Raw genomic sequence first — 26,202 nt, 5'->3', positions numbered from 1 at the left:
CTCCACACAGAAAGGCCCTTTTGCCAACCCCACCTAGGGTATGGGCACTGATGACGCGGAGGAGAGAACACGCCCCCAGCGCCCACAGCGTATCCTGCGGGAATCGAACCCAGGACATCACTTTTCATCTCTCTCACACACACACATCATCTTCATCATCATTTTATCCCGGGCAGCTCATGTCGTCTCGCAACGTGAAAATACTTGAAATAATGTACTTTCTGACACGTGCCTCCCCAACGTGCATGCGCACATCACAAAGCCCCAGCCAACACAAACACACACGGTCAGAGAGCGAAGCAGCTGGTTGTGTTGTTTCTCAACCACACACACCATCATCATCATCATCATCATCATCATCATCATAAGAGCGTGGAGCCCCAGCGAACACACACACACACACACACACACACAGACCTCGTACGTGGCTGCGCATTTGAATTTAATAATTTGTTTACATTACATTACATTTTGTTCTACAGATAAAAAAAATTATAATTGGATCGGGGAAAAAAAATAACGTGCCGCAAGCTGGTATAATATTGACTGTGTCATTTCTTGTTGTTTTATTCTTAGTTAACTACTTAAACGCCATATGGTTGAGCGGAGTCCCTCAGGGTTCTATACGAGTGTCTTTTCTGTTTTCTGTCTGCGATGCGTTGTGAGCTTGCCGATCAGCTATTTTCAGTGAAAGCTTTCTCCACAATAAGGATGCTGGGGTTTAAGTGATTAAGTGTGCCTACCATGCAATGGCATAACACTTATTGTAATCCTCCATACTTAATAATAATAACAATAATAAAAGAATATTAATTTATTCTTCCTGCGTTTTCTCGCTGTATACGAGCTTCCTAGAAGGAGAAAAGGTGTGACAGCCCCAACCGAGCTGAGATTTTTGAGCCATTCCTCATAAACGCAAGATGGTCACAGACTTAGCGATCTGCAGGAACACTTAACATTTCTCAGACATTTTCTTTTTACATTACATTACAGCCATTTAGCAGACGCATTTATCCAAAGCGACTTACAGTACAAGAGTCTTTTCTAGGTCTATCTATTTTTTTGTCCTGTGTTTCATACTGCAATACTGCCATGTCTGTCTGTCTGTCTGTCTGTCTTTCTTGTGTGTCCCTTGCCTTGGCACTCAAAATGCTCTATAGGCCTCTACAGGCGGCCAGACATTTTGAGATAAATCTAAATAGAATGAAACTCATTTCCAGACTGTACTGAAAGTTTATCCAGGATCTCTCTTTTAAAAAGTGTTGAATGGACATATGATGGAGAAACCTGGTTAATGGCAGAACGGCCAGACGCCACCATTCACCACTCGAGTATATCAGAAATACAGGGATCTCTTTAAGTGACACTTTGCTGCAAACTGCGCTGGATAAAGGTGTTCAAATGCAGCTCATAGTATTTGGAATTGAGTTTAAATTGAAATTCCCTCGAGACGAGGCATACCGGTAAATTATGTGTGTGTGTGTGTGTGTGTGTGTGTGTGTGTGTGTGTGTGTGTGTGGGGGGTCCTCAAAGTGCGGTCCGGGAACCCCAAACGGTCTTTGAGGGTGGGGTTGCAGGGGGTCCGCAGCTAAATGATTAATAGGAACCACAACAGACCCTTATGGGTTTGTAACTCTGAGGTCCCTTTTCAACCAAAATAACTTTGGTTATACTGTAGAACTGTCTAGATATTTGGAACCTTCATGGTGCTTCCATGGAACCGGCCGCGAACCAGCTTGCGTTTCCACCAGTTTTAAGCAGAACCATTATAATTGGGGGCAGCATAGCTGGAGTCCCGAGTTCAGGCCTGGCCAGCAATGTGTTGAATAAGACCGGTCGAAGTGTCCATTTCACAGGGGAAATTCAATCAGCAATAGCACGTACAGTTTCCCTTTTCTATTTTTTTATTACATTTTTCTACCTGTAGAATAGTGACACACCCACTTTGGTTCCCAGTTCAGGGTAAGAAAAAAGTGTTCCTTTTAGGGCTCTGAACAAATTAATTTTCAGTGCTCTGAACTGGTTAAAAATTTGGCGGGAAAAATGTATGGAACCGCGTCCATTTGTACCTTCTCAGGATGGAATTGAACAGTGTAGATTGGGTCAAATGGGGGTTCCGCGTGGCCTAATGCATGCATATCAAACTGGGGGTCCTTGAAATTTAAAAGGTTGCGAATCAGTGCTCCACACTACAGCACTGTATGTGCCTCCATCTAAAAGTGCCATTTCAAGAGAGGTTAAATAATCAAATCTCAGTTTATGCCAAATCTATCTTGTGATGATGATCTGTTTCAGATCATGTTCCATATTTGTTCGCCAAGTCAGCTAGTCTGTCTCTCTTGAGGTCTTGTTAACACATTGATTGCCAGAGTTATTTCAGATTTTTTACAGTTTATTGCCAGAGATTTTTCATTGAAAAAAAAAAAGTACTCAGGAGCTGAGATACAAAATTTTAAAGTTTTAAGTTAACAAGGAAGTGGATAGGAGTCTAGATCTTTGACTAATCATATCTCCTTGGTCTTTGGGTCAAATTAAAATAAATAAATAATAATAATAATAATATTTAATTAATTAAATAATTTTAATTTATTATTTACTTATTTTTGAAAAAAATTTTTTTTCTTAAAAACTCGATCTTGGCAATCAAGTGATGGATTTTAAAAACGAGTAAAAACGAGTTAACTCGTTCTTGGCAATCAATGTGTTAAACACGTCCTATTGGGAACAGAGATCGTCTCTGTCAGGCTTAGCAAAAATATGTCCAAAACCGTCATTTTTCAGGAAATAGAAAATATAACCTGTTCCAATGGATCCAACATAGTTATTTTTAGTCACAAGCATCGTATTTAACAGCAACGATATGAGCCGCTGTGTAGATCGTATACGAGGTCGAAAGACTAAACCTTCCACACTCTCTTGCAGTTTAGCCCTCATTCATGCCTTCATTTCATCCCGGATAGACTACTGCAACAGCATCCTCCACGGTATCACCGCCAAAACCCTCAATAAACTTCAATATGTACAGAACTCAGCCGCCCGCCTGCTCACTCACACCCGCTCCAGAGACCACATCACACCAGTCCTCCGTGACCTCCACTGGCTCCCGGTCAAACACAGGATAAGCTTCAAAATCCTCATCATCACCTACAAAGCCCTCAACCACCAGGCACCCCAATACATCTCCGACCTCCTTCACAACCACGTCCCCACCCGTTCCCTCAGATCCAGCGATGCCAACCTCCTCAAATTCCCCACCAAAAAAACCAAGCACACCTGGGGTGATAGGGCATTTTCCGTCGCAGCACCCACCCTCTGGAACCCACTCCCACCTCACATCAAAACCGCCCCCACCCTTGCCGTGTTCAAAACCTCCCTCAAAACCCACCTCTTCAGAACTGCTTTTCCCACCTAGCCTGATCTCCTACCACCTTTTCAACTGCCATCCAACTTTTGTTTTATTCTCTGGCCCTCTGCAGCCTTTTTAACTTTTTAACTTTTATTCTCTAGATTCTCTTATTAAAGTTGTTTTGTTTTGTTTTGTTTTTATTTTGCTCTTCTTAGTTCTATGTAAAGCGTCTTTGAGTATTCAGAAAAGCGCTATATAAATCCCAGGTATTATTATTATTATTATTATTATTAGCCTGTTGACTTTCTGTAAAACATCACACTTGCTGACAAGTCATTCACTCAGTAAACAAAGACAAAAATGTATACAATATATTATGCTGAAGGGGTGGAGTTGGAATCAACCCAATTCAATCCGGAAAAAGCATCTACAAATGTCTTCTAAAGTTTGGGTTGAGTTACAAATGCTCGCTTTAAAAATATATACATTCAAAGATTTGCATAAATGTTCATGATTTTTCAAAAACAGCAGATCTACAAGCTCATAGTGCGGCACTCGGTGCCGCGCTATGAGCTTGTATATCTGCTATTTTTGAATAGCAAAAGTAATAAAATAATGGTTATAGCTAAAATCTAAAATGACACAGATGCGTTCCCGGTTAAAGAAAAGAAAACACAAGGTGATGAGGTGAACTTACCCATTGTTTGTCAATCTTGGATTCAAACAATGACGTGCAGGACATGTGGAGATGATGGGGAAAACATGCAGGGAGGAAGTGAGAGAAAGAAAACTTCATTCAGATTATTATTCATTTATAGGGGGGTCATGCAATAAACACACTACAGGCCATAGCAGTGGCGGCCATTTTGTGGTTCCACTCAAATTCACTCCATTCATTTTACCCATAGAGATTTAAAAAAATATTGATATGAATTATTTTAAGCCTAGAACCAAGCCATCCAGGCTCCTGGTGAATCATGACCATAAAACGTTTGATTCTGTGATTTTTTTTGGGTTGAAAACTGCAAAACAAACAAAAAAAATAATATTCAATTACTTTTTTTCTCACAGAATCAAATGTTTTATGGCCATGATTCACCAGGACCCCTGAATTTGAGTGGAATCACAAAATGACCGCCACTGCTATGCCTAAAGGAGTACATAGTAAACATAATGTGGTATAATGTAGTCTCGCAAGCTAGACTGTTGCCTCCCCACAATTTTCAAATGATTCCGTAATACTGTAATCCAGTGTTAATTTTGAAAGCAAATTAGTTTTAGTCCAGTTTTAGTCAACTAAATATCATACGATTATAGTCGATTAAATGTACAGTTGATTTAGTCAACACATTTTTTTTTTGCCTGATTTATACTTTATAAATAGCCGATCTACAAGCTCACAGAGTGTCTGCGACGTGAGCTTGTAAATCGGATTTTGTGTGACGCTGTAGTATTATAATCAAGTAGGGCATTAATTTATGGAAAATACACAAAAAGTTAAAATATGGAGATAAGAGGTTTCGGCGAGACAACAACGATATCTAAAATAACTTTTTACCTCAGCAATAAAACCAAGCGCGGTTCAAACCACAATGCAGCTGTGTCCTATAACCACATAATTACAGCTAGCAGACATTATCAATGTGCATTGTGCACTCACTCCTCTATGGAGGATATACTGTATGCCATTGGTTCTCAAAGTGGGGTCCGGGGACCCCCAGGGGTCCTTGGCGGGGTACCAGGGGGTCCCCAGCAAAATGTGTTAATATAGTGTCACAATCATTTTAACCGCTTTAATCATATGTTATACTTTGGCTATTCAAAAATAGCAGATCTATTTTTTAAAAATCATGAAAACTTGCGCAAATGTTTGAATATTATTTGAGCGAACAATCTTTGCTTTTGGGGGTCCCTGGAACAAAATATTTTGAGATGGGGGTCCGTGGCCAAATACAAAAAGTTTGAGAATCACTGCTGTATACAGCCTGCAGTAGAAATTGGCGCCTGATGGACATCCGGGAACGGTGCCGTGTCAGTCAGTTTGAGTCACTGCTCTTTATACTCGGTTGCAACGCTGGTGTCGAGCGTCCACAACAGCCGATCTACAAGCTCACACGGCGCTATGAGAGTCAGTTTGAGTCAATTCTCCTTAAAGACGGTGCTATGTGAGTCGGTTTGAGTCACTTCACCTCAGAGACAGCGCTATGTGAGTCAGTTTGAGTCAATTCTCCTTAGAGACGGCATTATGCGAGTCAGTTTGAGTCACTGCTCCTCAGAGATGGCACTATATGAGTCAGTTTGAGTCACTGCTCCTCAGGGATGGCATTATGTGAGTCAGTTTGAGTCACTGCTCCTCAGGGATGGCATTATGTGAGTCAGTTTGAGTCACTGCTCCTCAGAGATGGCACTATATGAGTCAGTTTGAGTCACTGCTCCTCAGGGATGGCATTATATGAGTCAGTTTGAGTCACTGCTCCTCAGGGATGGCACTATATGAGTCAGTTTGAGTCACTGCTCCTCAGGGATGGCATTATGTGAGTCAGTTTGAGTCACTGCTCCTCAGGGATGGCATTATGTGAGTCTGTTTGAGTAACTACTCCTCAGGGATGGCATTATGTGAGTCTGTTTGAGTCACTGCTCCTCAGGGATGGCACTATATGAGTCAGTTTGAGTCACTGCTCCTCAGGGATGGCATTATGTGAGTCAGTTTGAGTCACTGCTCCTCAGGGATGGCCTTATGTGAGTCAGTTTGAGTCACTGCTCCTCAGGGATGGCATTATGTGAGTCTGTTTGAGTCAATTCTACTTAGAGACGGCATTATGCGAGTAGGCTGGAGTCACTTGAGAGCAGTGAGAGACGGCGAGAGAGAAGGAGCTGAAGGTCGGCTGTGAACTTAGCTCTCTGTCAAGACACAAGGTGGCCCAGGGTTATAGCTTTCAGTGCAGCCAAGGCTGCAGGACGAGAGGCTGCACACCCGCTGTCAGCCATTTTGCTGTTTGCAACGTTGAATGGAAAGCCCTGTGCCTGCCACCGTGCTTTTGTGCGGTGTTAGGAGGAAAAGAGTCCGATTTTCAAAAGATTATACAGAACCACTGTCTACTGTCTATATAAAATTTTTGTATTGACAAATGAAAAGGTCTGCATATATGTACAGATATACAGCATGTATATATGTAGTGAGTGATATATACAGTACAGTCTGTTTATCACAATTCAGTGTCTAAGTATTATTATTTTTAACCATATGTTGTTATTATAGGCCTTGTCAGCTTGGCAGCAGCAAAGTTTGACTTCGCTCAACATTGAAACTCTCCTCTCCATAGACAATGCATTGAAACTCGCCGCTTTCTCAGAATGTGGCGGTATGGAACGGAAGGTCTCTCTGGAACGGAAGGTCCAATCTGCTCAATTCAAAGCTTGTTGGATGCGTGACTTTGAGGACATTGAGCACATTATGACACCTTTTCAGGTTTTTTGGGGTTTCTTTGGTAATTGTTCGGGCCGGGCCGAGCCTCGGGACGGCCCAGTTAGGTCCAGGCCTTAATTTTCAGGCCTGTTGAGAACTCTAGTGCGTACCTCTTGTCCAGCGTCCAGCACACAGAGTTTAGTGTACGTACCTCTTGTCCAGCACACAGAGTTTAGTGTACGTACCTCTTGTCCAGCACACAGAGTTTAGTGTACGTACCTACTTGTCCAGCGTCCAGCACACAGAGTTTAGTGTACGTACCTCTTGTCCAGCGTCCAGCACACAGAGTTTAGTGTACGTACCTCTTGTCCAGCGTCCAGCACACAGAGTTTGGAGCACTGCGTCCGGGCGTCCATCAGCACGTTGAACATGGTGCACATGGACAGCGACACCCGGAAGTCCGTGGACTTGCTGGCCTTCTGCATTTTGCCGTCGAAGGCCGATTTCGTTCTAAGTGAGACAAAATGCAACGTTAAATAATCACACCTCAGGGGGGAGCTCGGCCGGAGATCTTAATTGATCCCTTGGAACTTCAAAGTGGTCGTGCACTGAGTTGATTGATTGGGCCATAAATGTGTCAAACTTGTTATGTGCTCGTTAGTGCTCTCTATAATCAATTATACCCGTTTGATGTCTGTCAGAGAGGGTGGGGGGGGGAGTGTGTTTGCACACCCACAGACCAGATTTCGTACATAGTTTGCCTTTAATATAGCCTACCGTAAATACATGTTCAGGTAGGTGACACAATTTCAGCCAATCAGGAGAGAGCACCCATTTATCAGCTTAATTTTTTATAGAGTTCCAGGAACAATGTTGTCTGCTAACTGTTTAATCTGTATCCTGACTTCTCTTTGGACAAAAATGTGTATCCTGACCTGAAAATGCATTTTCTGTTTAATAAAGAGCTGTAGAGACATGGAGACTCCTGTTACTAAACAAGCCCTATATAGCAATGATTGCTATCAGAATATAGAGCTATTTAACACTCATTTTAACCAAATAAAATCCCTTACCCTACCTCTAACACCACTTTAACAGCAGCTTCCACTAGTTGTTGACTGAACATAACAATATAAACACAACATTAACCACGTTTTTCCACAGTGATCGGGAATTTAACAGAGAAAACAATTGCTATACTGTTTGCTGCTGCTGCTAAATCCTCTGAATGCATATTATGTATGTATCTATATACAGCATAAATAAATAAATAATCCTGCATTCCTCACAACAACAAAGGTATTTTCTCACAATAACAGCCTGCAGATGTTCACGTGAAAAGGTGTGATTGCGAGAATGACAAATAACCCATTAAGGCCGCAAAGCATCTGTCACTTTAGAATTTAGCCACTTCAACCATTATCTTACACTTTGGCTTTTCAAAAATAGCAGATATACAAGCTCATAGCGTGGCACCGAGTGCCGCGCTATGAGCTTGTAGGTCTGCTATCTTTTGAAAAATCTAGAAAATGTGTGCAAATCTTTGAATATATATATTTTTTTAAGCGAACATTTGTAACTCAAATCTTTGCTTCTGGGGGATTCTACAAATGTATATAAAAAATAAAAACAATATTTTATTTGCCCCCGCCCCCCCCCCCCCAGAAACAAAGATTTCAGTTACAAATGTTCGCTTTAAAAAATATATATATACATTCAAAGATTTGCACAAATGTTCACGATTTTTCAAAAAAATAGCAGATCTACAAGCTCATAGCGCGCTATTTTTGAATAGCCAAAGAAATCTTTAAAATGACACACAGATGCTTTCCCGGTCCTGATGGCTTAAAGAGCGAGGCGTGAAAAAAAGGAACCTGCGTGCCTTCAAGACAGAAAATAGACACATGACGGGCACACAGACACAAAAGGGATGACTCATCATTTTTGAACCCTCTGACCTTTTGACACAGGCCTCCATCATGTCGCTGGCCATGAGCTTGAGCCTCTGCTCCAGGTGTTTGGCGAACTCAGGCTCCGGCCAGTGGAGGTCCATGATAAACATCTGCAGCGCGTCCAGTTTCCAGAACAGGTCCTCCGAGGTCGCCGAGCCATTGCTGAACAGGTGGGAGGAACAATTACAAGAGAACCGTATTAATTTGATTTAAATCACCTGTGTGTACACCAACACTTCTTCTTTATGCACCTTGCATAAAGAAGGTTGTTCCTCTGTGTCTTTCTGGGAAAGGTTTGTTTTCTGAACCCAGAGTCAGGAAATACACGTGGAGATTGAAGCTTTTCAGTTTTTATGCAACACTTAAAGGGTAAGACCACTTTGGTAGAGGTTTGGTTTGTGTATTTACCTTGCCATGATGTAACTCCAAAGGTGGACAAGAAATGAAAAATAATTGCTCCATTAATTAGAAATTGATAATTAAAAATATGCTCCCCATTGACTTACATTGTACACTGAAACAGCTCTCAAAGTCACTCTTTAGGCCCATAAACGAACACAAACTAAGCTGATTCAGACAATATAGAACATCACCAAACCCAGTACTGTTTATTTTTTTAATAAAATTGTCAACTTCCTGATGATTTTACTATTTGAAGATCCGGATCCGCCGATCCAGTCCAGGTTTTCTTTCTAATAAAAATAGCTAAATCAACAGTAAGTTAACATTTTTATTTAAAAAAAAAATAGTACTGGGTTTGGTGATGTTCTATATTGTCTGAATCGACTTTGTTTACATTCGTTTACATGCTAAAAGAGTGACTTTGAGAGCTGTTTTACTGTACAATGTAAGTCAATGAGGAGCATATTTTGAATTATCAATTTCTAATCAATGCAGCAATTATTTTTTATTTCTTGACCACCTTTGGAGTTACATCATGGCGAGGTAACTACACAACCCAAACCTCTACCAAAGTAAACTCAGCTGTCTGCTGCAACTCTGTTATTTTAAATAAAAAAAGAACGTTCTTTTTGCCGCCACTTTTTTATTGTATTCAAGAGTCCTTCTATAATGTGTTTTCTCTTATGCTTGATGTCCTTCTATAATGTGTTTTCTCTTGTGCTTGATGTTTGTTGTAAAAGCGCTTTGAATTGACTTGTTGTTGAAATGTGCTACACAAATAAACTTGACATTACATAGTCATGCAAATCCCATAAGTGGGAACGACTTCAGGGGCTGCTTTAACGACTTCCAACATCGCTTTAACGATTAGGAAAACATGCACTTTAATAAATATTCAGTTACTGAAACAACCCGACCCAACTGTCAGGCAAAAAGCTGAGTGGAGGGAGGACACTCCAAAGCAAGGCAGACAGATGGGCCTCCGTCCCCACTCTCCCCACCTTGTCCCTTATGTGCGCAGGTTACACGGCAACACATGGCAACACAACGCTCTCCGCCACACCGACATCCAAGTGTACAGCGCCCCGGCGAAGAATGACAGCCAGGGTGGGGGGAGTGGGGGGGGGGGGGGGGGGGTTTGGCAGGGGAGGTAAAAACAGCACTCTCACTCCTTCACTTTTCTCACTCTCGCCTTTAACCCATTAAGACCTGAGGCGATTCTTAAAAAAAAACAAAATCTCAAATTTTTTTTGAAAAAAATCTGGAAAATATTTTTTCACGATTTTTCAAAAATAGCAGATATACAAGCTCGTAGCGCGGCACTCGGTGCCGCGCTATGAGCTTGTATATCTGCTATTTTTGAATAGCCTAAAGAAATCTAAAAGTGACACAGATGCGTTCCAGGTATTAATGGGTTAAAAGACTGTTACCTTAACAAGTGGCGCACAGGAATAAACGGTCTGGGATAAGTCCGCGGTGCAATTAAACATTCGGTGGCCATCCCCCTCATGTCTAATTAGTGGCGCTCTTCAGCGAGTGTGGCTCCTCTCTCTCTCTCTCTCTCTCTCCTCTCTCGCCCCGCTCCCCAGGGATACGCAGTGATCCCACACGCCCGTCTGTGCTCGCTAACGAAGTGCCAGCTATTTTCGTTTTTTTTCATTAGTTTTTTTTTTCTTCTTTTTTTTTAATAAGAGTAAACTGAGTCAAGGCAAAGGCAGATGGAAGTACTCTGTCGAACGAGTTAGGGCGGAGTGGGTGAGGGGGGATGGGGGGTTGTGGGCGGGGGGGGGGGGGGGGGGTGTTGGTCCTGGTGGTTTAGGATTGATGGGAGTGGGGAGGACGAACGCCTTTTTTTTCCTCTTAACAGAAACACACCTCATTTTGTGTCTTTTTGAGTTTGAGTTTGTCATTTTCTTTACAACTCCCCCCCATTTCACCACTTAACCCATTAAGACCTGGAACGCATCGGTGTCATTTTAAGATATATATATATATATATATATATATTTTTTTTAAGCGAACGTTTGTAACTCGAATCTTTGCTTCTGGGGGATTCTACAAATGTCTTCTAAATCCTAACAGTTATTTTTTTTAAAAACGTATGTTCCTATATCAGTGGTTCTCAAACTTTTTCATGTCAAGGACCCCCCAAAATTATATGTATTTGGCAGCCGAGCATCATCTCAAAATATGATGTTATGATGTAAATTTGAGTTTTTTTTAAGCGTTTGCTTTAAAAAATATATATATTCAAAGACTTTCAAAAACTTTCATGAATAAAAAAATAGCAGATCTACAAGCTCATAGCGCGACACTCGTGCCGCGTTATGAGCTTGTAGATCTGCTATTTTTTGAATAGCCAAAGAATTCAAAAAATCACACCGATGCGTTCCCGCTCTAAATGGGTTAGGCCCTGCAGGTTACTTTCGTAACCCCATGTTCTCTGATGATATTTCATACTTGTCAAACATCGCGTGGCAAAAATAGCCAAATCTATAAGCTCATGTACTGGAACAACGTGTCATGATGCAATGCGTTGTGAGCATTGTAGATTGGCTATTTTCGCTGTTTTTGAAAATGTTTTCCTATATTAGAGTAAATGCCCAAAATTGGTATGCCCAGGGATTAAAGTGTTTAAAGGGATACTTCACTTTCACATAAAATAAACATTAAAAATAAATATAAAAAAAAAATGAAATAAGTTATGGCAAAATAAAGGCCCCCTTACACATTAGTAGGACACTCTAATGCGTGAGGGGGCCGTGATTTTTCCATTACTTTTTTCATTTATTTTTAATATATTTTTTAAATGTTTATTTTATGTGAAAGTGAAGTATCCCTTTAAGCAACGATGCTGCCAATATTGCTGGTTCTACTTCAAACACATCTCGGCTATTCCTAAACTTGCTGATGTCCAGTCAAACATACTGTGGACCACTGCAGGAAATATTAGGAAAAACCCAGAGCAGCTGGTACCAATCATTTGCTAAACATTAACATAAAAAAACGTTTCACCTGGCACGAGAGTTGAAACAGAACTGATGGGGGCCATCCCATATAGCTAACAAGTTAACAAGTTAGAACACTAACCATAACCACAACACCTTCAAACAACGTTAAAGGATAGAGAAGGAAGGTATAACCTAAGAAGGAATGACATTTTAAACCAGCCATATGTCCGTACTACTCAGTCTGCGGGGTGACTCTTTAGAATGAACTAGATGAAAAGACCAGAGCATTGGTATGCCGTAGTTTAAATGGCAATATGAGAACCTTATTTTCAGAGGGAGATGGATATTGGTGATGCTGACGGAAATGTTTGTGAGGTCACTCATAATATGAGGTTTCCAGCTGACAGAGAAGATATCCATTGTACAGTATTTAGAGAAGTCTTTAGACACTTTCTGACAATTCTGACAGAACAGAAAATGTGCCAACTCACAAAATGTCTGGTAGATTCATCCCTTGCAAGCTGCAATGGAAACATTATTATTATTATGGTTCAAGTCTTCACCACCCAACCTGGCAACACACTGTACTGTACAACACACTGTACTGTACAACACACTGTACAACACACTGTCTTTCATGACACACTATTAACCCATTCAATCCGGGAAGGCATCTGTGTCACTTTAGATTTCTTTGGGCTTTTCAAAAATAGCAGATATACAAGCTCATAGCGAGCTTGTAGATCTGCTATTTTTGAAAAAATATAGTGAAAAATATAGTGCAAATCTTTGAATATATATCTATATTTTTTACTCAAATCTATGCTTCTGGGGGTCCCGGGAACAAAATATTTTGAGATGGGGGTCCGCGGCCAAATACATATAATTTTGGGTGGTCCTTGACATGAAAAAAGTTTGAAACCACTGATATTATAGCAACGTAAGTTTAAAAAAATAAAAAAAATGTTTTAGAAGACATTTGTAGAATCCCCAGAAGCAAAGATTTGAGTAAAAAAAGTTACTCACTCGGTGCCGCCGCGCTATGGGCTTGTATATCTGCTATTTTTGAATAGCCCAAAGAAATCTTAAAATGACACAGAGATGCGTTTCCAGGATTGAATGTGTTAACATGTAGGTGAGCTGAATACAAACACACAAACATGCACCACAGTTTAGCTTTCAATGATCAAAGTGACAAAGTGTTAGACGACCCAACAGACTGTTCCAACATGATCAGCTCAACCTTTCTGTCTGTAAGACTTTCTATATGGTTTCTGTCCGGTGGAAACCTCATATGTACTTCTCACTATTTCAAATTCAAAACTAGCAAAAGTAGCAGATCGACAAAGCTCAAAACGTGTCGCTTTCGCACCGCGTTTCGAGCTTGTAGATCTGCAATTTTGTTATTCTTTTGTGTGAAGCTGTAGTATGATCGAGTAGGGTGTTAATTTACGAAAAAACACAAAAGGTTAGAATATGGACAGCAACGATATACCTAATTAAATGTTAAATAAACCCCCAAAAAATAAAAACTGTCTATACGTATTCATGCTGATAAAAGAGACCTAAAGAACAGCCATAGAATGGGAACAATGACGGCCAGGGGGGTTGCACGTAATGTATCCCACTAGATCAGGGGTCTTCAACAGGGGGTCCAGGGACCCCTAGGGGGTCCTCACAGTTACTACATGGGGGTCGCAAAAATCTTTGCGTGATAGGATGTTTTTTTTTTTCATGAACCACTTGAACACTTTAGCATCCCTATCCTGAGAGGAACATTAGCCAATACAATTGTCGATCTACAAGCTCACAACACGTCGCGCTGCCACACGTGGTGGCCTTGTAGATCGTCTATTTTCGGCAAAGAGGTTTGGCGTGGAGGGGAAAAAGAGCAGATCAAGTAAGTACAGAGGCTAAGGTCAAGTTTATACTGAGGGTCAAGTTTATACTAAGTACTGAGGGTTTTAAATGTCTGAACATACACTGATGACAGTGATGTCAAACCAGTCTATGGAGCTATCAATGAAATGAAAAAGTTGAATCTGCAACATCATTTTATACAATATGTAGAGGGGGCAGTGGTGGAAAAAGTACTAAAATGTTTTACTTAAGTAAAAGTATCAATACTGCAATGTAGAAGTACTCTGTTATAAGTAAAAGTCCGGAATTAAAAATTTACTTGAGTAAAAGTAGAAAAGTAAATTTACTTAAAGTACCAAAAGTAAAAATACTAAAATGTTTGAAAAAAGCATATCTACAAGCTCACAACGCGTTGCGATGCGTTGTGAGCTTGTAGATGGGCTATTTTCAAATAGCCTATGTATAAAACAGGGCTGAAGTGGTTAACGTATGTTTTATAATAATTTATATCTGCAAAGTAACTAGTAACTAAAGTTTTCAAATAATTGTAGTGGAGTAAAAGTACAACATTTTGCCTCTGAGTTGTAGTGGAGTAGAAGTAAAAGTACAGCAAATTGGAAACACTCTAGTAAAGTAAAAAAGTTACTCAAAATTGTGCTTAAGTACAGTACTTAGTTACTTTAGACCACTGGTGGGGGGGGTCCCTGCTTCATCTTTCTCTCAGCTTAAGGGGTCCTTGGCCCTGAAAAACCTCGAAGACCCCTTGCACTAGATCCACTATAGTCAGACAAGGAAACAGAATTCCCCCATGCCATGCCACAGTGACCCATCCATGCAGTGTTGCCAGATCTGCTTATTATAATTTCCCCGCAAGATTTTATTTTAAAATAGCCGATCTACAAGCTCACAACTTGTGAGCTTGTAGATCTGCTATTTTCAAAATAGCTGATGTATATGTTAAAGTCCTCATGTGGCCCATAGTCGCTTATTTTGGGCTGGTTTTCCTAGACCTGGTTCCTTGTTTCTCTCACAGAATCTGGCAACACTGCATCCATGCCCCCCCCCCCTCCATGCCCATCATACACACGTGCTGTCACACAGCGGCCCCATCCACGCCGGCGCAGAGAAGCTGGGCATCTGTGGCAACGTGAGAGGCAGGCTGGGTACTTTGGGAAGAGGCACGCTCGGTAGATTGTTGGTGATCGTCCTGTGTCCCGGAATGAGGAGTCAACGGCAAAAAAAAATCGATCGATTCCACATAGTAACACACCATCCATCACAAGAACAAACGTTTAGAGAATATAAAAAAACACACAGATCGATCGCACGACACCATCCACCACATGAACAAACGTTTAGAGAAATAAAAAAAACAGGGAGGGGAAGAAAGAAAAGGAACAAAACAAACGGGGATTTTTGCTGGAAAGTGAAATACGGCCTTTTCTCCCCTGACCACTTCACATCCCATTAACCCGTTTAGACCGGGAAGAGAATCTGTGTCATTTTTAGATTTCTTTGGCTATTCAAAAATAGCAGATCTACAAGCTGAAAATCTTGAAAATTTGTGCAAATCTTTGAATATATATATATTGTAAGCAAACATTTGTAACTCAAATCTTTGCTCCTGGGGATTCTACAAATGTCCTCTAAATCCTAACAGTTTTCGGAGAATGTTGTTTTAATATTAGTGGTTCTCAAACTTTTTCATGTCAAGGACCACCCAAAATGATGCATTTGGCCGCCAACCCCCATCTCAAAATACTTTGTTCCAAGGACCCCCCAGAAGCAAAGATTTGAGTTACAAATGTTCCCTTTAAAAAGAATATATATATTCAAATATTTGCACAAAATGGTCAAGATTTTTCAAAAATAGCAGATATACAAGCTCGTAGCGCGGCACTCGGTGCCGCGCTATGAGCTTGTAGATCTGCTATTTTTGAATAGCCAAAGTATAAAATATGGATGAAGTGGTTACACAGATGCGTTCCCGGATTGAAGGGGTTAAGGGTTGTTGAATGGCATAACCAATAACAAACATACAAAAGTCAGCGCTCAGTTCCATTCAATAGCCTTTCTTTTTACAATCCAAGTACGGTACTTCTCTAGCTATAGACCTTGCCAGTGGAATTGCGTTGCTAGGAAACAGCTTGGGTCCAAGTTTTATTTCCTGTCGGGCTCGGCTGCTGATAATTCACCAACAACAACACCGCGGCGGCCACAGCCACAGGAAAACAAACTTGGGCCGCGTTGCAGAATGTTTATATGCTGTCAAGGTGTTCAAAAGGTCTATAGAATGTGTGTTGCAATACATTGTATCCTGTCTTTACACACTGGGGCTGTTACACAGTACATTCATCTCCCCGCATTCTTCATCCCACTGTTGTGCATCTGTTAACCCGTATGGCACTGTGTGTAGTAACGCTCGCCATTCATGTTCAATGGCTGCTTCAAGTTCAATCAGTTGCCATGCGTTCGACATTGAAACATCATTTAAAGCCGGCCAGTAGCATGGGCAACATAATGAAAAGTACCATCTCCGCTGGCCTCAGAGTGGGGGTGTGAGGGTTAGAAATGTTATGTTAAATCATTCAATTATAGGCTGGTGGGGGGAGTGTAGCGCCCAGGATGACATAGAAAATTGGCACCGGGTGAAAAAAAAACAGGGTTACAAAAATAAATAAATAAATGGTACAACCCGGAAGTGGACCTGTTCACTTCTAGTTGTACCAGGAAGTGGTCGTAGCCCCCCACCTCCCCGAACACAAGGTCGCACAGGTTATGTCAGTGGACCTGGCTGCTGCAAGGGCATCGCTGTTCGGCAGCAGTGTTATAGCAGTGTTTAACACTTCAAATGGCAATACTTAAATGTTATGCCTCAACTCCTACAATTCCAAGTGCATATCAGGGTGGGGGGGTCCCCAGTTCAAATATGATTATTTTGGGGGGGGGGGGGGGGTCCCCAGTAGAAATAGGATTATTTTGGGGGGTCGTGGGCCTGAAAAGGTTGAGAAACACTGCACTAGGCTACTACACAACAATGGAAACGACCAAAACAGTTAGCATTAAGAGCCCTTTAACACAAGTACCATAGTTTTCTATAGAGATGTCAACACATGCTGATGATGAAACTCTAATCATCAATCCTTATTCACCCGTTTCCTAGGCTGTGTGTTTTCCACTTCCTGTCGATTTGATCCAATGAAATCCAATGAAACTGGTCAGATGACCAATGATATCCAATGAAATCGACAGGAAGTGGAAAACACACAGCCTAGGAAACAGGTGAATATAACTATAGGCTGAAGAGCATCATGACCTTACCTGACTGACTGCCAGGTCTCCTGTTCGAATCCCCGGTGGATGGACTGGGCGATGGACGACTCCATCAGGTCGATGTAGCGCACCACCAGCGGTACGAACAGGTCCTGCAGGTGCTTGTGGAACGTCCCGTTGCACAGCTGGGCTGAGGGGAGCGGCAGGGACCCCCCGGACAGCAGAGGAAGGAACAACACAGGAGAAGGCAATCAAATTAAGGCAAAACTCCAAGCCCTCAGGGCTTTTTGTGTTATCCTTTTAGCATTATAACTGTACCTCTGTACTTGCAAACGGTTAATAAAGTATTCAATCAATTAATCATGTCAAAATTGATATGTATTTGGCTGTGAAAAAAACAAAAAAAACAACAAAAAAAAACATTTTCAATATTTTAAAAAATATTTTCAAGCTCGCAATCTTTCAATCCGGGAACGCATACTGTCTCATTTTAGATTTTTAGCTATAACCATTATTTTATACTTTGGGCTATTCAATAGCAGATTTGTACAAGCTCATAGCTACGCTACGAGCTTGTAGATCTGCTTTTTTTGTTTGAAAAATCATGACAATGTGTGCAAATCTTTGAATATATATATTTTTAAAGCGAACATTTGTAACTCAAATCTTTGCTTCTGGGGGATTCTACAAATGTCTCCTAAATCCTAACAGTTTATATTTAAAAAAATGATGTTGCTATATTGGTTCTCAAACTTTTTTCATGTCAAGGACCCCCAAAATGATATGAATTTGTCTGTGGACCCCCCATCTCAAAATATTTTGTTCCAGGGACCCCCAGAAGCAAAGATTTGAGTAAAAAACATTATATATATATATAAATATATTCAATGATTTGCAATTTTTTAATTTTTTTTGTCAAAAATAGCAGGTCTAAAAACTCATAGTGCGGCATGATCTTGTATATATCTGCTATTTTTGAATAGTCAAAGAAATCTTAAAATCACACATTTTCCCGGATTAAATGGGTTAACTACTCTTGCTGGGGACCCCCTGCAAGAGTAGTGCCCCCCCCACACCAACAAGGACCCCCTGGAGGACCCCGGACCGCACTTTGAGAACCTCTGCTGTAAAAAGGAGAGATAAATAAATAAACCGGGTGGATATGGATATATATATAAAGCGAGCAGACGGAGGAAGGAGGGAGGAAGAGAAAGAAGAAATGCTCCACGGGTCTCTCAGGACTTCATTAGTTTTAATTCCCTCCACTGTGTACCATCATGGAGTAACACTAGCCTTTTGGCCCTCGTGAGAGAGCACAACCACTTCCCTCGCAACCGCGTGCCTTTGTGCAAACACACATGCAGACAATCAAGTGAGCATTTAACTCGTTAAGAACGGGGAACACGTCTGTGTCAGTTTTTAGATGTCTTTGGGCTATTCAAAAAAGTAGCAGCGCGACAAGCGACCGTAGCGCGGCAAGCTTTTAGATCTGCTATTTTAGAAAAATCATAAAGATGTGTGCAAATATTTGAATATATATATTTTTAAAGGGAAAGATTTTTACTCAAATCTTTGTTTCTGGGGGGTCACTATTACAACATATTTTGAGATGGGGGTCCGCGGCCAAATACATATCATTTTGGGGGTCCTTGACATGAAAAAGTGTGAGAACCACTGATATACAGTAGAAACAGTTTTTCACAAGTTTTAAAAAAACCTGTAGGATTTAGGAGACATTTGAATATAATCCCCAGAAGCAAAGATTTGAGTTACAAATGTTTGCTTTAAAAATATATATTTTCAAAGATTTGGAAAAATATTCACGATTTTTCAATAAATTGCAGATCTACAAGCTCATAGCGCGGCACTTGGTGTCGGGCTATGAGCTTGTAGATCTGCTATTTTTTTAATAGCCAAAGAAATCTTAAACCGACACAGATGCGTTCCCGGTCTCAATGGGTTAAAATAATCTGCACTACAGCTTGCTAAAAAATCATAATAATTATAAGTGTAAAACCATGGCATCTTTCTTTGCCTGGGTCTAGTCTATTATTATTATTCAGCTAAAAAAATTACAAAAGAACTGGTGATATCAATGATTAATGAATTAGCTAAATAAATGATTAGAAAACTGGTGATATCAATGATGAATTAATTAAAAACAGATAAAGCATCAGAGTCATTTTAGATTTTATATAGCAACGTAGGTTTTTCAGAAAACTATTAGGATTTAGAACAGTGGTTTAGAACAATGGTTCTGAAAAAGAGATAGCAGATATACAAGCTCACAGCTTGTACATCTACACATTTTTTTTTTAAACACAAATCTTCTCTTCTGTGGCGCCCTGGCACAACACATTTTCAGATGGGGGTCCGCGGCCATATATCAATTGTTTTGAAGCGAACATTTTTAACTCCGATCTGTGTTTTTAGGGGTCCCTGGGAACAACATATTTTGAGGCCAAATACATATCATTTTGGGGGGTCCTTGACATGGAAAAGTTGGCGCACCACTGATATAGCAACATACTGTTAGGATTTAGAAAACATTTTTAGATATGTATTTGACCGTGGGCCCCCCCATCTCAAAACATTTTGTTCCAGGGACCCCCAGAAGCAAAGATTTGAGTTACAAATGTTGATATATATTCAAAGATTTGCACACATTTTCAAGATAAAAAAAATAAATAGCAGATCTACAAGCTCATGCGTGCCGCGCTATGAGCTTGTAGATCTGCTATTTTTGAATAGCCCAAAGAAATCTAAAATGACACGAACGATGCGTTCCCGGACTGAAGGGGTTAAAAAAACATGGACAGTGTAATGCATGGTGTGACCTTGTAGAGATCACGATCCAGTCAAATCTGTTCATGTTAATATTGTGTTACCACATGGCTCATTAATTTCTGCCTCGGTGATTATACCTTACCGATTCACATCAACAGACTGTTGTGACACATGGAATAATTAAAGGAGAAAAAGGGAGAGAAGTGGAGACGACAAAAAAGAAAAAGAAAAACGACCATATTAATGGTGGTATTTGTGGATTCTCCTACATAATTAAATACTTTACAAGTTTTGATCCGCATGCTGCCCTCGAGCAGCCTGTCTACGCACCACATACAGTACGTGTTTACTGTATGTAAAAAGCATGAAGCATGTTAACCACGTATAAGCCCTATAATAACACCATCATACAACAAATAGCACAGATTTTTACAAGCTCGTAAATCTGTGCTTTTTTTTTGTTGTTGCTATATTTGAAAACGTTGAACATTTTAGAAATGTTTTGCAAATCTTTTGAACATGTTTTTGAAAGCCTTTTTTTCGCCTATTGCAGCATGACGTGCCCAAAAAATACTGTAGGGATGGCAGGTTTGATGTGGTTAACCCTTTAAGACCAGGGACCGCATCTGTGTGTCATTTTAAGATGTATTTGGCTATTCAAAACTAGCAGATCTACAAGCTCATAGCGCGGCACTCGGTGCCGCGCTATGAGCTTGTGTATCTGCTATTTTTGAAAAATCGTGAACATGTGTGCAAATCTTTGAATGTATATTTCTTTAAAGCGAACATTTGTAAGTGTCAAATGTCTCAAAAAATTTCTTCATTTTTCTGAAAAACTTATCACCCCAAAATGATATGTTTTTGGCCGCCGATCCCCATCAAAATATGTTGTTCCATGGACGCCCCAGCAGCAAAGATTTGAGTAAAAAATGTTCGCTTTAAAAAAATATATATATATTCAAAGATTTGCACCCATTTTCACGATTTAAAAAAATAAGCAGATAAGCAAGCTCATAGCGCGGCACTCTGCCGTGCCATGAGCTTGTATATCTGATATTTTTCAACAGCCAAAGTATAAAATAATGGTTAAAGTGGTTACACAGATGCGTTCCCGGTCTTAATTGGTTAAATAAGGCTTTGTATCGAGCCAGATCTCAGCTTTGGCACAAAGTCAACGTCTGGGGAGCTGAAGGGCTTCGGTTTGAGTGAGGAAACAATGAGAGGAATCATTGTACGACTGGCTGAATTCCTTTCAAAAATGCTCCTTTTTTTTAAACAGTCAAATAGAATCAGAAAATACCCTGCGGGACAATAGCTTCTCTCATTCCATCTGGTTGTATTGCCATTTTGATACATTGCAGGTAAATTACAATTTGCTAAATAGATTTTTGTACATGTAGTAGCAGGGAAAAGGCTATTATTCACGGAACAAAAATAGCATCCTGAAAACTGCTCAACAGAAATGATGGTAACACTTTGATCTACAACAGCTTGCTTTTTTTTCCTCCTTTTTTTTTAGTTGCAGTTTTCGTGACTTCTTCTTCTGAAGAGAAACTGCTCAAACAATTAACCCATTAAGACCGGGAACGCATCTGTGTCATTTCTTTGAGCTATTAAAAAATTGCAGATATACAAGCTCATACCGCGCGGCAACGAGTGCCACGCTATGAGCTTGTAGATCTGCTATTTTTTGAAAAATAGTGACATTTTTTGCAAGTCTTTGAATATATATTTGTAACTCAAATCTTTGCTTCTGGGGGTCCCTGGAACAACATATTTTACAAACGTTCGCTTCTAAATATATATATTCAAAGATTTGCACAAATCTCCAAGATTTTTCAAAACATAGCAGATCTACAAGCTCATAGCGCGGCACTCGGTGCCGCGCTATGAGCTTGTAGATCTGCTATTTTTCAATAGCCAAAGAAATCGAAAAAATTACACAGATGAGTTCCCATGCTTAATGGGTTACGGGATCAAAGTGTTCCCTTAATTTCTTCGAGCTGCATGAGTATATATAACATTCAATTTCCGCGTTAAAAAGTTTTGTCGTTAAACGTGGGTATCGTTCCGGTGTAGTTCTTCACAAATTACCTGTCTTTGAACTGAGAAGAAGCTGAAAGGGCTATATAAAACACACACACACACACACACACACACGCACACGCACACGCACACGCACACCAAACCGTTTATTTTCTGTCCTTTTGGGCCAAACGTGTCCAAATGAAGCGAACGCATGGTGACAGGTGTCTGAAGCCGGTGCTAATGTAGCCTCCCTGTCTGAGTGAAGCCGCCGCTGAGTTAGCGGAGGTGACAGCTAAGACAGGTCAGCTGACACCTGGCGGTGGTGGTGGAGGGGGGGCAGTAGTGCTGCCAGCCCCCCCCCCCCCCCCCCCCTCCTGACAGGTATAGACTTTAAAGGCTGATGATGACGATCGTGTCCCCTGTACCGGCCCCCACACTTTTCTCTCCCATGTAACCTCATCAGCGCCGATGTTAACCCATCAAGACCGGGAAAGCATCTGTGTGTCATTTTTAGATCTCTTTGGCTATTCAAAAATAGCAGATCTACAAGCTCATGAGCTTGTAGATCTGCTATTTTAGAAAAATCGTGTTTTTTTTTGCAGATCCTTGATATATATTTTTTTCAAAGCGAACATTTTTTACTCAAATCCTTGCTTCTGGAGGATTCTACAAATGTCTTCTAAATCCTAACAGTTTTTTTTTTAATAAGACGTATGTTGCTATCATATCAGTGGTTCTCAAACTTTCTCATGTCAAGGACCCCCAAAATGATATGTATCTGAAAATATTTTGTTCCAGGGACCCCCAGAAACATAAAAATGTTCTCTTTAAAAATCTATATATATTCAAAGATTTGCAAAAAAAATCATAGCGTGGCACTCGGTGCCGTGCTGTGAGCTTGTAGATCTGCTATTTTTGAATAGCCAAAGTATAAGACAATGGTTAATGTGGTTACACAGATGCGTTCCCGGTCTTAATGGGTTAAGTACCGCGTGTTGCTAGCGGTGTGCTGCTCTCTTAACGAGCCTGGGTGTTTTTTTTCCCCTGTAGCATCAACCACTTGTTAATTAGCGCTCTTAGCGGTGAGAACATGCACCGTGTTTGAAGCAGCCGGTAGGATCTTTCTTTTTTTTTTAACGCTTTTTTTCTCCTTCTTTTCTTTTGCCAGCAGCTTGTATTTTAACCCGTTAAAACCGGGAAAAAAATCCGAGTCATTTTAGATTTTAGCAATATTATATATATAGCAATCATATATGTTTTTTCAGAAAAATCTTTAGAACAGTCTTTAGAACAGTGGATTTAGAACATAAATAGCAGATATTCACAAAAACAGCTGATATACAAGCTCACAGTGTATGACTTCGTGCCACACTGCGAGCTTGTACATCTGCTATTTTTGATTTATTTTTTAAAAATCTTGAAAGTGTTTGAAAAATGTTTTTTTTTTTTTTCTTATTTCTCATTTCTTTTACATAAATCTTCTCTTCTGGGCGTCCCTGGCACAAAACATTTTAGAGGGGGGGGAGATCAGACGGTAAAAAGGGGAGGGGACCGAAGGAGAAGACAGAGACAGAGAAACACACGTTTCTGTTAGTGAGCGGTGGCGAGGTGTCACCGCCAGTGTTGCCAGATTTTGCGGGAGAAATAAGCAACCAGGTCTAGGAAAACAAGCCCAAAAGAAGCGACTATTATATAGGCCACATGAGCACTTTAAACCTACATACATCGGCTATTTGAAAATAGCATATCTACAAGCTCACAACGCCATAAGACGCGTTGTGAGCTTGTAGATCTGCTATTTAAAAGAAAATCTTGAAATAAAATGTGAACAATTTGGAAGATTTTTTGAAACATTCTTACAACACAAATCTGGTGCGGGGCTCCCTGGCACACGGCGGGGAAATAGATTGGTGAAGCAATAGGAAGCGGCGCTGGAATCCAACCGCCTGGGTTTGGATCCGCCCTTCAAGACCATCGATAGGGCTCGCTCTTTCAGGCTATCCTCCTCCAAACACGGGCCAATAGGCTCATATGCACAGCAGCCATATTGTGAAGAAATTCACAGGTGTTGCCAATGATACTAATGAAGGCTCCATTCTGGTCAAACAGAGTCAGGGTGCTGATGTTGTGCATGTTGGCTCACTGGAAACACTCTGCTACACCAGTGGGTCTCAAATTGGGGTCCAGGGACCCTCAGGGTTACTTGAGGGGGTTCCAAATGTCACCTTACGGGTATGTAACTCTGAGAGTGTACAAATGGAACCTTCCTTCCATTTGTACACTTTCAAGAGTTATGGTGGTCGTGGAAATTAAAAAGTCTGAGAACCACTGTGCTACACTAAATGGAACAGAGCCTTCATTAGTATCATTGGTAACACCTGTGAAGGAAGTGATAATATGGCTGCTGTGCAGAGAGCCTATCGTATTCGTATACGCCCGTGCCGTCAAAGCCGGATGCACTACGGTGCATTCGAACCCACAACCTCCGTGGTGGTGGTGGGCAGGGACTTAAATTCTCCCTCTCTCTCTCTCTCGAGCGCTCGGGTGGGCCGCAGTGGTAGACTTACGGTCAGTTCTCAGGAAGTTGTTGAGCAGCTGGAACAGGGGGAAGCTGTCCCACGAGTCCACCGGCTGCACCTGCAGCGCGCCGTCCATGTCCGCTCGGTAGAGAGACAGGAAGGTCTCGGCGTGGTCGCCCATCATCTCTGCCCACCACGAGAACGCCTGAGACAACACAGAGATTATGAGGATTAATAAACCAGTGGTGGAGGAGGAATTACTCACATTTTTTACCATTAAAACCGGGAACGCATCTGTGTCACTTTAGATTTCTTTTGGCTATTCAAAAATAGCAGAAATACAAGCTTGTAGATCTGCTATTTTGAGGAAAAAAATTGATATTTTTAAAAGCAAACATTTGTAACTCAAAAATAGCCAAAGTATAAAACAATGGTTATAGCTAAAATCTAAAATGACACAGATGCGTTCCCAGATTTAATGGGTTAGGTAAACAGTACCAATACCACGTGAGCAAAAGTACAAAAGTATTCGCATTAAAATATACTTAAGTACTGAAAGTAAAAGTACTAATTTTGCAGAATGTTCCAGTTCACAAGTTTCCAAATGAATAACATATTTTCAAATAGCCTAAGTATGCATAGGGCTGAAGTGACTCATGTATGTTGAGTAATAATAATCAAAATCTACAAAGTAACTACTAACTAAAGTTATCAAAAATAATTGTAGTGGAGTAAAACGTACAATATTTGCCTCGGAGATGTAGTGGAGTAGAAGCAAAAGTACTGACAAATGGAAACACTCCGGTAAAGTAAAAAATCCTCAAAAGTGTACTCAAGTACAGTACTTAAGTAAATGTACTTAGTTACTTTACACCACTGTTAATAACTAGAGTTCTTTCTAGTTATTAACAGTGGAAAAGCTGCCGATATACTGCCTAAAATGCTGATATCGGTATCGGCGGGTATGCCAGTCTATGCCATTCCGTTCTCATGTCACAGGAGAAAATGTCTATTAACCCATTAAGACCGGGAACGCATCTGTGTCATTTTAAGATTTCTTTGGCTATTCAAAAATAGCAGATTTACAAGCTCGCGGCTCGACATTTTTAACTCAAATCTTTGCTAGCGGGGGGTTCCTGGACCAAATATTTTGAGATGGGGGGTCCGTGGTCAAATACATGTAATTTTGGGGGCCCTTGACAATTATGATAAAGTTTGAGAACCACTGATATAGAAAAATATTTTTCAAAAAAACGAATTTGGAAAACATTCGTAGAATCCCCAGAAGCAAAGATTTGAGTAAAAAAAAAAGATTTGCACTCATTTTCCACGATTTAAAAAAAAATAGCAGATCTACAAGCTTGTAGATCTACTATTTTTGAATAGCCAAAGAAATCCAAAGAAAGACACAGATGCGTTCCCGGTCTTAAAGGGTTAACAACGACAACAACAATAATAATAATAATAAAACATTGCATTTGAAAACATCAACATGCCACAAAAAGTGGATGAATTATGACAGAAAGTGAACAAGAGAGACGACGAGGGAACAAGGACAGCCATGAAAAGATGAAGGAAACAAAAGATGTCGGAAGACGTCAGGATGAACCGGAGAACGGGCCAGATGGGTGTCTGTGGCTGCACAAAGGGAAAGAGACCTTGACGGCAGGAATAACAG

General features: G+C 40.6%; 1 protein-coding gene across 1 annotated transcript in view; it reads right to left on the bottom strand.

Moving 5' to 3' along the window:
- cadps2 (Ca++-dependent secretion activator 2) overlaps positions 1-26,202 on the bottom strand; it is a 342,906-nt gene that overhangs the window by 41,274 nt on the left and 275,430 nt on the right. The window contains 5 exon segments of the mRNA XM_080438413.1: positions 4,044-4,058; positions 7,115-7,262; positions 8,711-8,866; positions 17,239-17,380; positions 24,573-24,729. Of these exon segments, the coding sequence (XP_080294539.1) occupies positions 4,044-4,058; positions 7,115-7,262; positions 8,711-8,866; positions 17,239-17,380; positions 24,573-24,729 (618 nt within the window).

Source organism: Gymnoscopelus braueri, assembly GCF_963280865.1.
Source record: "Gymnoscopelus braueri genome assembly, chromosome: 9".
In the NCBI taxonomy this organism is placed as follows: domain Eukaryota; kingdom Metazoa; phylum Chordata; class Actinopteri; order Myctophiformes; family Myctophidae; genus Gymnoscopelus; species Gymnoscopelus braueri.
The sequence above is the reverse complement of the archived record's forward strand: the minus strand, read 5'-3'. Positions and strand labels throughout refer to the sequence as shown.